Source organism: Mercenaria mercenaria, unplaced genomic scaffold (assembly GCF_021730395.1).
Source record: "Mercenaria mercenaria strain notata unplaced genomic scaffold, MADL_Memer_1 contig_4456, whole genome shotgun sequence".
In the NCBI taxonomy this organism is placed as follows: Eukaryota; Metazoa; Mollusca; class Bivalvia; order Venerida; family Veneridae; genus Mercenaria; species Mercenaria mercenaria.
In genome coordinates, this window is record NW_026462685.1 from 34805 (window position 1) to 52006 (window position 17202).

Below are 17202 nucleotides of genomic sequence, written 5' to 3' on the forward strand. Positions count from 1 at the left end.
TTGGAAAGATGAAAATGAGACACAAGATCACATCATACAAACAAGGGAATTAACTTAAAAGGCATTTTCAATACTGTATTTATAGGGTTTCTCTCCCTTGCACTGATACTCTAATTTGCATACTTCTATCATAAGAAAACAAAACTAATATATTCAGGCTCCTTCCAATGTTCTAAGTACATTGTAAATGTGTTGTTTTTTTTGGCAAGTATAGTAATATGTCACTATTATCTAAAATGTATGTTAAATTATAATATATATAGAGGTACAAAGGTAGTCTTTGGTTAGTGTTTCAAAGACCAACATTACAAAAGGGGAAATGGTGTAAAATAATAGGATTTGTTTTTACAACAGTGTTATTAATAATATGCCTATTTTTGTTAGTTGTCTTCTCCAAATAATACTACATGACCGCCCCATATTTTATTCAATTTATTCATTGACATTGATTGCTTTGCTTGAAACTTTTCCATATTAAAAAGCAGTGTAATCTGTTTTATAAAAACCTGAATATTTGGGTCAGAAAAATTCATTTCACTTTGATAAATATGATATGTAGCTGTCATTATTATTTTATTTAAGGCAGTTTGGATTATTCTATTTCCTAACATGACATTTGTTTTTGACCAGTCTGATTCTATAATGTTATATTTTCTTCTTATCCAATTTTTGACACTTTGCCAAAACAATTGTGTTGTGTTACAGTCCCAAAATAAATGAACTATAGTTTCTGGCTGTTGTTTACAGAACGAACATAAGTCATCTGGTTTAAGTTCCATTTGTTTTAATAAATAGTTTGTCCCCAGAATTCTATGGTTGATTCTGAATTGAAACCACTGGAGTTTTGAATCCTTGGTTATTTTAAATGGCAGTTTATAAGTATTTTTCCAGTCAAAATTATTATTCAAGTTCAGATCTGCAATCCATTTACTTTTGGAAGTTGATGCTGTTTCATTTCTTAATATTGTGTCATATATTTTACGACAACCCTTTTCGCTACTATTTATTAGCCTTAATAATAATTGCTGGATGGGGTTAGTATCTTTAACTGCTAAGTGTGTAAAATGCAATCTGGCCAGCTCGGCACTCAATGAATGTAGTATATTCTGATATTGAAGGAAATTGGTTTGAATATCATACATGTCTAACAAATTCTCATATGTGTAAAAGTTACCATTCCTATTCATAAAGTCATTTACAAATAATATTCCTACATTAAAATAAAGTCTGTAACAGAAACTGGTCCCCCCTATTTTAAATCTATTGTTGTACCATATTGGCATGGAGAGAAATTCTTCCCATTATTCAGGATCCTTTTTATTTGAAAGGAAAATAAAACCACTAAACACATCTTTCCAAAAACGATTGTCTATTGTGGTTAGCCTCTGTTTTATATAATCACTACCATATATTGTAAAAAAAGATATCATTGGACACATCTCTTTAACCAATGTAAAATATTTTGTGTTGTTCTTTTGATATCTTCTTAACCATGTTATTTTCAATGAATTCATAAACTTTTCCACATCAATCATTCTTAAACCACCTTTACTATAATCTTGTGTTATAATATTTCTTTTAATTTTGTCTGGAGCACCATTCCATAAAAAACTTGTAAAAAGGGTTTTGTATTTGTTTAATGGTGTTTAAGTTAGGATTTGGTAGACTTACAGCTAAGTGATTGATCTTAGATAATGCAAGAGTTTTTATCACTACTATTTTTCCAATCGGTGTAATAATTCTTTTTGTCCATTGCGTCAATAGGTTTTTAATTTCTTCAATTTTGGGGGCATAGTTTATTTCTACAATTTCATTTAAATTTGTTGTAAAGGTCACACCTAAGAGTTTAAAATTATTACTTTCCCACTTGATACCTAAATCTGGACATAAAGTAGTATTACTATTTTTCATAGATCCAATCCAAACTGCCTTTGTTTTATCAATGTTACATTTAGCCCAGAAATATTTGCATAAAATCTAAAACTTTCATTGTATTTCTTAATGCTTTTTTTTCTGAACCATCTAGTAACAATGTTGTATCATCTGCATACTGAGAAACTAAAAATTCTGTATCATTAATTTAATACCACCTATTTTCTTGTTCTGTTTGATAAGTATCGACAGTATTTCTGCGCATATTATAAAGATATAAGGAGACAAAGGGTCTCCTTGACGACAACCTCGATGTATGTTAAACCAGTCAGAAAGGTGACCATTAACAATAACACATGATTTAATATCTTTATAAAATAACTTTATCCATTTGATGAAGTTTTCCCCGAAGTTAAAGTATTTAAAAACTTTATACATGAATGACCATGACAAAGAATCGAAAGCTGTGGCAAAATCTATTAGCAAAAGCATTCCCGGAAGCTGATGTTTTTCAGCATAGAACATTATGTCATAAATAAGCCTAATATTATCCCCTATAAACCGGCCTGGTAGAAAACCGCTTTGGTCGTCACTGATCAAATTGGGTAACACTGTTTTAAGACGAGAAGCTATGGATGCCGAAGCTATTTTATAAGAAACATTTAAAAGTGATATTGGGCGCCAATTTTTAAGAAACAATTTGTCTTTGTCACCTTTCGGTATGCAAGTTATCACCCCTTCCTTTTGTGTAACAGACAATTCTCCTGCATTAAATGCTTGATTAACAGAACGTACTAGAAAATATCCAATATCTATCCAAAAGAACTTGTAGAATATCAACTTTCTTATTACTAAACCGAATTTAATAAAATTTACATAGAAATTTAAGTTATGAAATACAGAAAAACACTAGAGGTATTTTATACGTAAAATCTGACATTTACCTCAATAACTCAAAAATTTACTAAAAGATGATACAATACCTGCATTTACACTACAGATACAATAAGGCCCGTATGTCAGTTTGTGACAATAAGACATCAAAATCTAGTAAACAGTCTTTATCATAGTCTAATTTATGCCTACTACTTCTTATATTTTTATGGAAAATAGATAGACATTGATTGTTGTTGTTATCAGGCCCTGGGTTTAGTTCAAAATATCCTGAAAGTAGAAGGAGATAGATTACAATCGATAGATATATTTGGTTAACAAAGATAGCTTTGGAATTAAATACATGATAAAAATATAGATATAATCAATATTGTTTTTTGTTCTGACATATCTAAATTTGGGAAGAAGCTGCAATTAGTTCTGAGGCTATAAGAAAAAGCAAGAATTATTCTAATAAATCGAAAGTCAAGTTAATAAACACTATCAATACTTTAATAAATGTATGTATTGGTAGACTCATAAACAGACGTTAATGCTTTTGTTCCCTCTTAATACAGTTATAAAAGGACCCTATTATTGCTCTGTATTCATTTACATCATTACCCATGTAAATATACATGGACAATAATGCAAATACATCACAGCAACAGCAGAACAACTAGACTTGTTCCGTCCAGTTGTCAACTGACATCATAATAGACAGAATCTAAAAGAAAACAGAAAAAGGAAATAATAGGTCTAAGTCTAATACTGCTAACATGCTGGGCTTTAACAGCAACTGTTGGAAAATAATCAACATGTTACACCTGAATTTTCATATCACAATCTACGATCTGTACATCTTTAGAGAAAAATACAAGAAAAAAGAACAAACGAAAACACAATAAGCACCACTTTTAAACAGTTTAAGCAAATCAAAACGAGAGATTGATCATTCAATAACTATACTTGGCCAGCATATGTAGATATTAATTACACATTTTCTGTAACTATTGTGTTGGTGCAAGGGGGGAACAGTACTTTTAAACAGAAATATAAATACAGGGTGTTCCCTAATGTAAACTAACCAATACCTTTTATATTGATTTTAAATATTTTGATAGTCACATATTTTTACATTAAGTTTGTAACTCAAATAATATACAAATGTTTTCAAAGAGTGTAAATAGGTATGTTATGAATACATGTATATTAATGAGAGAAGCAAATACTGTGAAACCATTATTATTCGTTGAGTTCAATTTTTATTGAATTTGACTTATCCTGGTCGTTTTATGCAGTAGATTCGCAAATGTGTGCAGTAAAATACTTGCAACACACCGGGCAATCTACTGCATGCCCTCCTCGCGTACGCACGCCACTAGCGATGAGGAAGTTAGTTATTTGTTTTCCAGTTATTTTTATTAGTTTTTTTTATTTCGTTTGTATTTTTGAACAGATGATTGTTCCATGTTGCGGACTAGGCCTAAACACCACAACAAAGATGCAATATGTGCACAGCAGTTAATTTTATCCTGACTATAGTCTATGCAGCAGAAATAACGCTTGGTATTTATATGCCTGTGATGCATAGGTCAAGAATAGTAGCTCCTTAGCAGGTCACATCAGCGACGGTTTCACTTTCAGTAGTTTGATGCCATAAAAGTGATGTGTCAAGTCGCTTTCCATGCAGATGACAATTACAAATACGGCTAGACTCGAAAACGAATTAAAAGGACCAGCCGAGCTTCATGTGGAATTTTTAGGCAGCTGCCTGCTTCTGCATTAGCCTTTATATGCGTGTTGCTTACAGTCTCAGCCCTGATTTGCACAACATTGTCTTTAGTGGGGTTGCAGTCAGACTCACCCTGCGTTAATGTTTTCCGATACGGCTTCCTGGGAAGTTGGTAGTTACTTGTGGATAAAAGGTTTGTACTGGTACAGAATCCAGGAACACTGGATAGGTTAATTGCCCGCCATTACATAATTGAAATACTGTTGTAAAAACAAACAAACAAACAAACTTATCTGCCATCACTTATAACAGAGCTATACAAAAATGTACTTGTACTTGAATAACCAAGTGCCCATTGTCATAATACTGACCGGTCGTTTATTCATGTATATCTGTAGCATTCCTATTCACACATGTAATGCACATGTTATATCAAGTATAGGTTGTTTGCAAAAATATCGTTCTCTCTTTCATTTATTTATAGGATTTTAATCTTAAAATGTTATTGTTTCCTTTAATAAACACTTTTTTCAATTTGAATTCATATATTTGTAACATCCGTAAAGTGATGAAATCATATTTTTACGGAAATTAAACATTTTATTTTTTTTTTTCAAAAAAATATGCACTGGGGCCGTATTCATAAAGCATCTTAAGTATAAGTTTTGACTTAAGTTGAAGATTTTTACTTAAGTTTGTGGTGATTTCAGCTTAAGTCTAAGTAAAAAACTTAAGTCCTATTCATAAAAAAGCTTAAACTTAAGATACGTAAGAAATGACTTAAGTCTGAAAACAAAATAGCGTCGTGAGTACGATTAACGTCTTGTTTTTCAGATAAAAGCACTTTAAACATAATTGTGCATGTTGTATCTGTCTGAAATTAATGTTGTTTTTGAAATGTTTTCGTCCACAATAAAAGCCAAGAATTACTTATTAAGTTGTTTTATGAAAAACAAATTTACTTAAGTAAAATACATTTCTTACTTAAGTAATACTTACTTAAATAATCAATTTCTTATACTTATACTTAAGATGCTTTATGAATACGGCCCCAGGCCTAGATTGAGTAAAAATAAACATCTTGATAAGAACTTCTGTTGCAATAATGTTAACTAAGACATTGGTTTAATTGTGACTCGAAACGATTTGGATATTGTTTAAATACGTAATGAGAATTTGCATTCAAAATGTAGGCTAGAAGCATATGATAGTATCCGAAGTCCTTTACATACAGTTTTAAAAAGTAAAAGTTGTATCAATATAAATTATTTATCTTTCAATAGGTTTAGTGTAAGGATACTAAATAATCAAAATAGGGATCTTAACTAACGTCACAACAAAAGGAAAGAATAAATAGAACAGTGATACATTAAAATAATGAACTATATCATATACAATCATTAGCTATGAGATACACTATATTTACATTTTAGTACATGTAATACCGACACGTACACGTTAAGAAATATAAATATCACTCTAGCTAAGTTTCTTATGGTTGCATACATTCAACTGTATTTATGACTAGTAACATTTGGACACTAGCATACAAAGCTAATTAATGCTAAATTGAATCATGTAATAGGTAATCCAATAAAATGAAATTTAAATATGAAACACTATTCATGTATATATACTTAATGAAATCGAATTTAACCGTAACACAATATTCATGTATATTTATACAACTATATTTAAATAAGAGTAAAAATTTCTGTGCATATATATTCACATATCTGTGTGTGAGTATTTTATTATGTATATTAGTTTCAAGTCTGGCACAGTGACTATTTACAAGTACGTATATTTTTAATAAATAAATATATATATATATGTATATATATATATATATATATATATATATATATATATATATATATATATATATATATATATATATATATATATATATATATATATGTATATATATTGAACCGAATTACGTAATGACTTATTTGAATCTTCAAAAGAAACGGCTTTAGTTTTGTTTATTTTAAATTCAGTGAAAGGTAAGCATGGTAAGGAATACTTGTTACATCTGAAAAATAAGGAAACTATTTTTGTTGACTTTCAAACCGTCAAAGTGAACGCAGTTAGTAAAATGGAATTACATGGAAACAATAATACATTGATACACCAAAATGCAGGTATGTTTCTCTGGTGGGAACTTCTGCGTGTTCTGTATGCTGTATGTGTTTGAATGCATATTGAAAAAGTGTTAAATTAAATCAAATTAAAATATTTGTGTGAAAGTACGTGGTTGAGCGCGTACATATGTGCATGTGTGAGCGCTCACACGTGTTTACTAGTACTTGCGTGTGTAAGCGTGTGTTCGTGCACATATGCCTGAGTGCCCATTTGTTTACGCATGTACGAATGAGTACATGTGTCCAAATAAATGAAATAAATACAAAAATCTAAAAAAATAACTGGAATTTATCTTTTCATATTCTTTGACAGTGATTTAATGGCTAGTAGTAGTATTATCATTCGTTAAACAGTGACACCCTATATCACAAAGCATTGTCTGATCTCCTGATACATAGTTTTATATACCATTACTTTCTGGTAACCAAGGAGTCTTGCTAATTTCAACAATCGGGTCTTGCATCAGATGATCTGGTTCTTCAATGGATCGTTTTAAGCTGACAGAACAATTCTCAGACACTTTATTAAAAATCCTGCCATCCGTGGACCAGTAGGAATTTACTTTTTTCATTTCTCAGCTCACCCAGTCTTTAAACAATGTGGTGCCTTTTCCTGGTCTTCAGTGATGAAGACAGAAAAAGTATAAGACTTGCACTTTTTGAGATTTGTTTTGATTCTATACACAAGTTCTTTTTACTTCCATCTTTTAAATATACATATTATTTAGAAGTCGCCTTTATCGTTTTCCTTGTCAATATTATAGCTTCTCTGTATATCAGCTTCAGAAATGTCATGATTTACATTCATTTGATTACAAATGTCAATTATTAGGTAGGTGTTGAGCCATTAGGTTTAGAGAATATTGGCACATTTATATAATTTAATGGTATATCTTCTTCCATAATGCTCTAGATCATCATTTTTTGCGTACAGATCTTCTACATCATCTTTCACAGAGTTCAAATTCTGCCTGAGCTTTCTATTTTCATTTTCTAGAGACTTTATTTTGGATTTTTGTTATTCAATTGTTTCACTTTGGTTATTATTTGCTAACTGAAGGGCATTCGAAAATTCAGCGAATCTGTGACTGGTTGAATCATCCTTTCAAATATACTTGAAAGAGCAGACACCATGGCTACAGTAAGGGCCTTTGTTACTGATTAACTGGCAAATATAATGTTTCTATATCAGCCGTTAAATGTAATGTTTATATTCGATCGTATAATAATTTTATTTGTTTATTTGCTTTAAAACAAAGGGTGTTTTTTTTCAACTGGTTGTTGTTGGTTTTTTGTGTTTTTTTTGTTGTTTTGTTTTGTTTTTTGCGGGGAGGGGTGCTTTTTTGCCGCCATTATATCAGAAGTATATAATTATTAAGATGTGTGAGTATGAGTACAAAAAATATGGATAATTCAGTCAATTAAATGACATTGATACAAAATTATACATACAATAATTAAGAAAAGACTTGTAAGTTACTTAAGCTGCTTAACAGAGTAAACATTACAGTTTGCAAATGCTGCCATCGATCATTCTATTTTTTAAAATATATTTTTTTTTATTTGGCACAATTAACAAGTGGGAGATACATTGTTAGGCCTTATTTTTACCACTTTTATCCTTCCTCCATACAAGATCAGAGTGAGTAAAAATAACCAAGACAACACATTCCTTTCTAGTTTCGACTTTAGTCAGGGCTGTTATACTTCGATCTTCTATATTTGTTCAGCATGACTTTTATATTGTGTTATTGGTACTGTATACTTTATCAGGGTGAACATTTTGGCCTGGGTGGTTCCAATACTCTCGCTTTCATAGCTTTTGGTATTGTGTAAACACCCCTTGGATATGGTGTCAGCTTTTCAATTTTGTCTTTTGGCAGTTCCTGTGATATGCAGGCTCCATAACCTCAGATCTCCTTTCTAAATTCCATTTTGTTTAGTTCTGGCTATGTTTTTCTCGTTTAAGGCAAACCCATTGTTGTACCTGGGGACCATACGTTTTTAATGGATTTGTACTTATAGCATATTTAAATGGTGAGTTCTGCTCAAGCCGGGGCTAGAGGGCGTGGACGGTAGCCTACATTTCCACTACCGTCCATGAGCAGGCTCAATCAAACCGAGCCTGTCTCCGTCAGAAACAACAACGTACAATACAAACGACATCACGTCCCTTTGTATGCCAACGTCAATGTGACATAATACGCACATATATGTACATATAGATCGGGATCATAATGATACGACAGGTATTTTAATACGAAATAGCGGGAAAATAAAACCCCACATATCTACATGACAAACTTGAAGATATACATGAGGATGATATACGAGAATGAATGATAACAATATTCATGGTAATAATTTAAATGACTGATTTAAGGAATCAAGAGACAAAAAATGTTATCAAAACATCTTTCCATATCACTGCTTATAGCATTTAAACAAGTAGGCCTAAACAAAACTTTAATTAAGATGTATCGACCTCTTTCAGAAGAGGTCGATGTATTAATGTACCAAGACAAAACAGAATATGTAAAATGTGCAATTCCAACTCGGTAGAAGATGAGTATCATTTTCTGTTAAAATGTGAATTTTATTCCGAACTACGTAAGCTACATATACCAAAAATATATATATCACCGCCAACAATAAATAAATATAATGTTCTAATGACTGTCAAAAATGGAGAAACAATTAAGTCAGTAGCAGTATATATGTTCTACGCTTTTAAGAAAAGAAAAAAATGGATTACAAGAGATGCAAAGAATTACATAAGTAGGAAGAAGCCATTCATTATCATTATATTAAATTGACATAATATTGTAGCTGAATATTATATATTATATGTTTGTCAGCATGATCTACAATGCACATGCTATGCAATTTGAAAATATTTGTTGTATATGTTTTGCATGGGCCGGTGACCTTAGAGCAAATAAAATTTGTCATTGTCATTGTCAAATTAAGATGTACCATTTTGTTAAGCAGAAATAACCCCATTTTCAGTTTACCCAACAATTTAGTGAAGGTGAAAAAAAAAACGAGCATATATTGAAAATTAAATACAAAAAGGTAACACAGTTGATTTTTTGAGAAAAAAAATATTGGAGTAGCACATTGTCATAGATATTGTAACAAGCGTGCTTTACTACTTATTTCAGAATATTTTCACACCATGTATCAGGACGCACACTCCTAACTATGGTCATTTAGTTTTTAAGTCTGGTGAATTGTTTTAGGTATCATCATGTTTCTTTCTTTCGCGGCAGCAACAGCGAGGGCCGTCCACCTATAGTTGGCAGTGAACATCGGACTAGTTCTCGATTTTATATTCACAGATTATATATATATATATATATATATATATATATATATATATATATATATATATATATATATATATATATATATATATATATATATATATATATATATATACAGGCACATCCTTCATATATTAATTAAAAACTTACAGAAATTAAGGTGGTGGTAGCTTTGTACCACAAAAAAATGATAAACTTGGACAATATGAACATACCATATATCATAATGCATTCAGTATCTAACCTAGTGTTGTAGCATGTAGTTAAGAATATACTTAAATTTAAGGAACTGTCGAGGGGCACGAATCCGTACCTCTAGAATTTGATTCTAGAGGTACGGATCCGTACCTTTAGCCAAGCCTGTTAGGAGTTTTCTAGGGGTACGGACCTCCGTTTTCTAGATGATTAAGAGTCATTAACGTTTTAATTTTTGTTGAAAACAAATAAGAAATAAGACTTCATCAGAACTAACCTTAAACTTGGATCTAAATGGTTTACAGATAACAACTTTCATCCGATGTGTTTCTTTCGGAAGGTAAATAACCGAGGAACACCAAATAAATCACAAAGATTCGAACTGGCAGAAAGAATGATATAAAGATTAAACAAAATGATGTTAATTAAGAAATAACACTTCATCAGAACTAGCCTTAAACTTGGATCTAAATGGTTTAAAGATAACAACGTTCATCCGATTTGTTACATGTATTTCTTTCGGAACGTAAATAACCGAGGAACACCAAATAAATCACGAAGATTCGAACTGGCAGAAATAAAAGATATAAATATTAAACAAAATAATGTTAAATATGTTGGGAAAAACTATTTTAATTGATAAATAACCCTTAGTGTAGTTATGTTTTTCACACATATGGTAGCCATTACGAAATACAAGCGACATTTTCACAAACAGTTTCTTTTACTTATTGTCGCTTCGTTGATTATCAAACAATCAGTTCCATACCAATTATCATTATACCTTGTTAAATAACACAAAAAATAGATGCGTATTATTATGCCTAATTTATTTAATTATGCCGAATTTCAAATAGAATCCATTTTAAGGATAGATTCATTCATTAATCAAGCTGTTTATTTTACAACAAATTAATGGGCACGGAACAGTGTATTCATTTGGAGTTCCTCGGTGATTTTGGTTTCGAAAGAGAAGGTAAACAATCGGGTGAACGCTGGTATCTGTAAACCAATTAGATCCAAGTTTAAAGTGAAGACTGATTAAGTCTTATTTCTTATTTCATTTTCAACAAAAAATAACATATAAATAACTGTAAATCTCTAGAAAAAAGAGGTCCGTACCCCTAGAAAACCCCTTACAGGCTTGTTTAGAGGTACGGATCCGTAAATCGTATATTGAAAGTAATGTCAGTTTGAATGTCAAAACCCTCCTGTATCAAAAATAGCTGAATGCTACAGCTCTAATCAATAACTAGATAATCAATAACTAGAGAATGCTTGGGACATCAAATGGCCCATACTATTTTAAGTCTTTATGTCGAAAGTCAAAACTCAAAATTCATATCACTTTCAATTGTCAGGTTATTAGAAGTTTACATACAAAGTCCTTGGCAAGCTCCTTACAGTAGACTACCACGCAGGGTATTTCAAAAGCATATCTTTATATATTGACTCTTTTTTTTTTATCTATTTACGTCTTTGAACAGTAAAACAAATATAGGTAATCTCTTTGGCACAACTTTAAACGCTAAGACTGATTTATAGATTACTTGAGCGAAGTACTCAAGGGTGAACTATTATGGTCAGTGATTGTCCGGCGTCCGTCGTCGTCCGTCATACTTCGTCCGACAACATTTTCCTTAAAAAGTTATCTCCTGCTAAACCATCAAGCCAATTTTGATGACACTTCACAGGGATGTTCCTTGGATGGGCTTCTGTATTAACATTTTAAAGAATTAAGTACCGTATAGAACTATGGAACCTTGGCAATCGTTATCAAACACTTTTAAAACGTTCTTGTCCAAAACAACATATCTTCAGGCTTTTATATTTGGTATGTAGCATCATCTACTTGTTATCTACAAACATTGATCAAATTATACCCCTAGTGTCAAATATGGCTCCGCCCCGTGGGTCACATGGTTTATATAGAATTATATGAGCCCAACCATGAGAAAACCAAAGTAGTGCTTTTGCCACCAGCATGGATCCAGACCTGCCTGCGCATCCGCGCAATCTGGTCAGGTTTCATGTTGTTCTCTAACGGTTTTCCTAATTGCAACAGGCTTTGGAAGCTAAGAGTATGAATACTGACCAGACTGCGCGGACTTGGTTTTTCTCATGGCACTGGTCATGTAGGGGAAACTTTGAAAGTATCCTTGTGCAAAACCACATGGCCAAGGGCTTTGATATTAAGTATGTAGCATGGAATAGTTGTCCTTTACCAAGATTGTTCAAATTAAGTCCCTGGGGTTAAATATGGCCCTGCTCTAAGGGTCATATGGTTTAAATAGACATCTATAGGGAAATCTAGGAAAATCTTGTCCGAAACCACAGGGCCTAGGGCTTTGATTTTTGGTATGTTGCATTTATAGTAGTCCACTATCAAGACTGTTCAAATTATTCCCCTCAATTTTAAAATGGCCCGTCCATAGGGCAAATGGTTTTAATAGACTTGTAAAGTGAACACATTTAAACACATTCTGTCTTAAACCACAAGCCCCCAAAATAAGATATTTAATATGTGGCATGCTGTAGTTGTTCATGACCAAGATTGTTCAAACTGTGACCATTGGATCTATATATACTGCACGCGGGGTCCATTGTTTTATACTGACTTATATACGAAACATCTTGAACCAGCCATATCCAACAATGGGTTCCAAAGTTACAGCCCATGAAAGGGCAAGAACTGGCTATATTAGTCTCAGTGTTGTTATAGTTGCTGGGCCTTTTGGATTGTTAGTGGGCATTAGAGGTGTTGCACACTTCATTTCCTCTCATAAACAATCTCAATCAAACCGAGTCTGCTTTTATTTTGTTTGGTTGGTTGCATTCTATGCTTCCAAAGAATCGTTTAACATATTTAATTATTATCTGCTCGGTATTGGTTTCATTTATCATTTAATTTTAACCAAACATGCACACAAATTGTATCACCATCTCTGTTCTTTTCTTGAACCAGCCATATTCCACTACGGGTTAGAAATACGGCCCCTGAGAGAGCCAGAAACTGGCCATTTTGCTCTTGTCTGCACTGAATATTTTAGCATCAGCTTTTATATTTGGACCATGCTCGCAGACTTCCATACTTATGCTTTATTTCATCTTCTAACATATTTTCTTGTTATTTTGTTATTGATGACATGTATGCAATATTACTCAGGTGAGCAATCCAGGGTCATCTTGACCCTCTTGTTTTATCTTAAATTCATTTTTAACAAAATAGGGAAATAGGAAATGTATATATCATCTGTTCGGAATAACTTTTATTTACACTGTCCTGTAACTTTGGAACATGGTAGGGGTAAGAATGAAGTTAGGAGCACAATAAACCGGTTTAAGCTCCCAAGTGGTGGTTTTGCCGCTGACCTTTCCATGGCAGTGCCCTACTGCGTTCCTTTATTTGTTTGTTTTGTCCTTGTGTGTTTACTTTTGTGTGTTGGTCGTGTAAGCGTCCGCGTGCTGGGTTTACGTTTGAGAGAGGCTGCGTGACTTTCCCTTTGAATATTCATCCTTATGTTTTGTTCTTGGTGGAAAATTCGGCCCAAAATATGGAACAAAAACATGAAACAAGGCCCTGAATATATCTATTTTGTTTTCTGCCTTATAACAATATTTACCTTAAATCATTAATGTCAATGCAAACTTGTATTTCCAAAATTATGGTTGCTGATTTCTCCCATTTCTTGTTTTCGTGTTAGTGGGGCGAAAACAAGACAACACGAAAACACGATAAAAAATTCACACGAAAACGCGGCTTTTAGAGGGCGACGACACGACACTTATTTGTCTAGTTTTCAAGTTGGCGGGTATGAATATGTCGTATTTGTGTCCGTTCTTTGTCGGGCTGTCGTGTTTTTGTGTTTTCGCCTCGCCGACACCAAAACACAAAATACGGCAAATTAGGTATTTGTTGAGTTTTCGTGTTTTTGTGTTCTCGCCCCACGCCGGCACGGAAACACAAAACCTCGAAAACACAACAAACATCTTCTTTGTCAAGTTTTCGTGTTTACGCTTTGGAATCTTCGTTAGACATGCGCACAACAATTACTGAACTGAACACCACATGACTGCACGCTAGAAACTATAAATTTAAGAATAAAGATTGGTTTTTGTTATATGTATATTTCGACCGTTTACCATTTTATCACATAAAAAATACCGAAAGACGAAGGTAAAATATCAAAATATTTTCTCACAATTAAGACCAAACGAATTGACCAGAGGCCACCGTTGCGTTCCTTAACAAATATGTCCGTGGGAATACCGTCTGTGGCCCCTTAAATAGGAGGGCATGACCCCCTCACCTACCTCAATTTTGGACACAAAATACAGAAGGGACTACCATTTCATATCTATATTTCAAAAATTACAAGGAAAATACCCTGTGATTCCACTGTCAGGAGAGGGTTAACCACCCTACCTAAAACTTTGGACTCAAAAAAGATGAAGAAGGGGTCACTATTTCATTCATATATTTCAAACAATTTCAGGCGGACACGCCCTGACCTACATAGCCTGAGGGGTAACCCCCTTCCTTACATAACCCAACTCGGCTCGCCGATGCCGCCTTCATTCTTTAACTGTTGGCGCTCAACGCACCCAAATGAAATATTTCGGAAGTCGGGTTATATATACACTTTGTATTCTTCAAACCGTAACAGAAATCTGACATATCATTGTATTGTTTTATAGTCTCACATCTCTTAATGGAGTTCTAGTGAATATAAATAAATTCCGAGCTTCTAAAACCCTATACCACTGGTTTCAGAATAACTCTACGTTTTATAAGAGATGTCTGGAAAGTATTTGTCGTGTTTTCGTTTGTTGTTGTGGCTGCGGGGCGAAAACACGACAACACGAAAACATGAAAACTCAACAAATATATAATCGCCCCGCCTACTAGCTAACACGAAATGGCAGAAATGAGTCACCATACAATATTCTCTTGCATGTTGCTACACATGTTTGAGTCCAATTTCTGTGTATTCTATCAAATTGTTTAAATTCCGCATTAGATTCACCACTCGTTACTATCCAAGAACAACAACAGAACACACTAAGAGAAGGCGAAAGTAAACAACTACCATGTGAAGTAAACAGCAAACCATCAGCAACTATAAAATGGTACCATGGCAACAGCTTGATAATTCAAGGAACACCAGTCAGCAATGTACTCAATTACAGTTTAACACCAGTCAAAAGAACACACTATGGAACTTATATTTGTAGGGCAGACAATGGAATAGGCTCGGAAAATCAGGAGAAAATCTCTATTACTGTTAGATGTACGTATTTATCTACATGTTTTATAATTTTATATCTGTTTCCTGTCTGTGAAAGCATTTATTTTCTTTGGTAAGATAACCAGCTATTATGTTCAAATAACACTTAAAATAAAAGTTGTTTGACTGAAAAATACTATTGAATGTATACTTATTATTATCTTTTCTTTATTAAACAATAGCATGTTGTTGCAGTTAAACCTCTTACAACAACAATAACAGGAAACAGCAATGTCATTGCTAATGGGAAAAATACATTACCACTGGTGTGTACATCTGGAAGTTCAAACCCGATATCTGACATCACATGGAGAATAAACAGTGTTATCACACCAAGTAACGGAAGTCTGTCTGATCAGAGTGGGGAGTATGGCGGCATGAAACGTCGGCGGAGGCTTACATTGACCCCAACACGTGACAATGATGGTGACAGAATTTCATGTGAAGCTAACAATAGTATAGGGACATCTGGAAAAAAAACAGTGGAACTGAATCTAAGATGTATGTTTTCCGATACATTTTACTACCTTCCTTATTTTTCTAATACAATTTACTATATTGTATCTGCTTCACTATGTGGTAAGTACACCAGTAGCCGTATGTTTAGATTTGTCCAATATGGCCTTTCTCAAGTAAAAAAGACAAAAACATCGCGTATGTTTTACTGATTTCTACTATTCCTCAAACAATCTTTTAAATTAATAGTTTTAGTATTTTATATAATAATATACAGTTTCTTCTCATAATTCTAAGCTCCATACTACGGGTTATAAACTTATCAAAGCATTCCAGTTTAAATACTTGAGTAAAGAAAAAACGTGCAGATTCTGGCAATCAAGAAGCGAAAACGAAACTTTTAAATGATGTTATCAAACTTTTTGCAATTGTATCATTAGTAAAATTTGTTGAGAAAAAAGAAAAAGCATTTCTAGATGTGTAGTTGTTGGCCTCTCAACTAAAAATTTAGTATTTTTGCGACAAAATACAACCTGAATTTATCCCCATTATCAAGAAAATAACGGTTCGAATACAAACAAAAAACAGTTAACGGTTTGAATTTCGTACATTTTACGGTACGGTTTGGATAGCAATTCAATTCACATGATCGGTATCAAGGTTGATAAAAAGCCGATACAACTACAGTTGTGTCCTTCGCTAAATGCTGGGATATCAGAGTGGCCTTGTATATGGATGGCAAAAGTCTAGTGACTTGGATTTTACAGCGACTAGACACAAAAATGTCATATATCATCAAGAATAACATCTAGGTAAAGAAACAAACTGAAAGTTATAAAACTTAATATATAGGCTAAAAGGAAAAACTATAAACGATTCTAGAATTAACATTGTAACAAATTATTTTGTCACTGATGTGTGAGAAATTGTTACGTATAATAAAGGATTTGTTTCCGGGATCATTTATGAAATGAACCATTATATGTCCTGATAGGTCAAAACGACTTTTAGATTAAGGGAAGTAAGTATAAGTTATTGCCTAAATGGTTAAGATTATCCAGTTCATTCGTTTTTGAAACCATGTGTTCGGTCACAAGCCAGTCACCGTCTCAGGGATGATTTGATTTAAAACCAGTTCTTTTAAAGTTTATTTGTCTACCTCATCTGTCAGTTGCGCTTGAGGAATGAATAGAAACTAGGGCCCTATAAAAACGATTGTTTGTCGTCTTCACTACAAATTTAAAAGCACACGGTCTGTACAAATTAGTTTTTCGCAATTCCAAAAGGACTTTGAAAAATGCGCAGCGCCA

General features: G+C 32.9%; 1 protein-coding gene across 1 annotated transcript in view; it reads left to right on the forward strand.

Moving 5' to 3' along the window:
- Positions 1-16376, forward strand: part of LOC128553896 (nephrin-like) — a 45728-nt gene extending 29352 nt beyond the window's left edge. Inside the window, exons 4-6 of the mRNA XM_053535097.1 lie at positions 15170-15439; positions 15632-15937; positions 16333-16376. Coding sequence (XP_053391072.1) covers positions 15170-15439; positions 15632-15937; positions 16333-16376 — 620 coding nt within the window. The remainder of the gene's footprint in view (positions 1-15169; positions 15440-15631; positions 15938-16332) is intronic.
- The last annotated feature ends 826 nt before the right edge of the window (positions 16377-17202 follow it).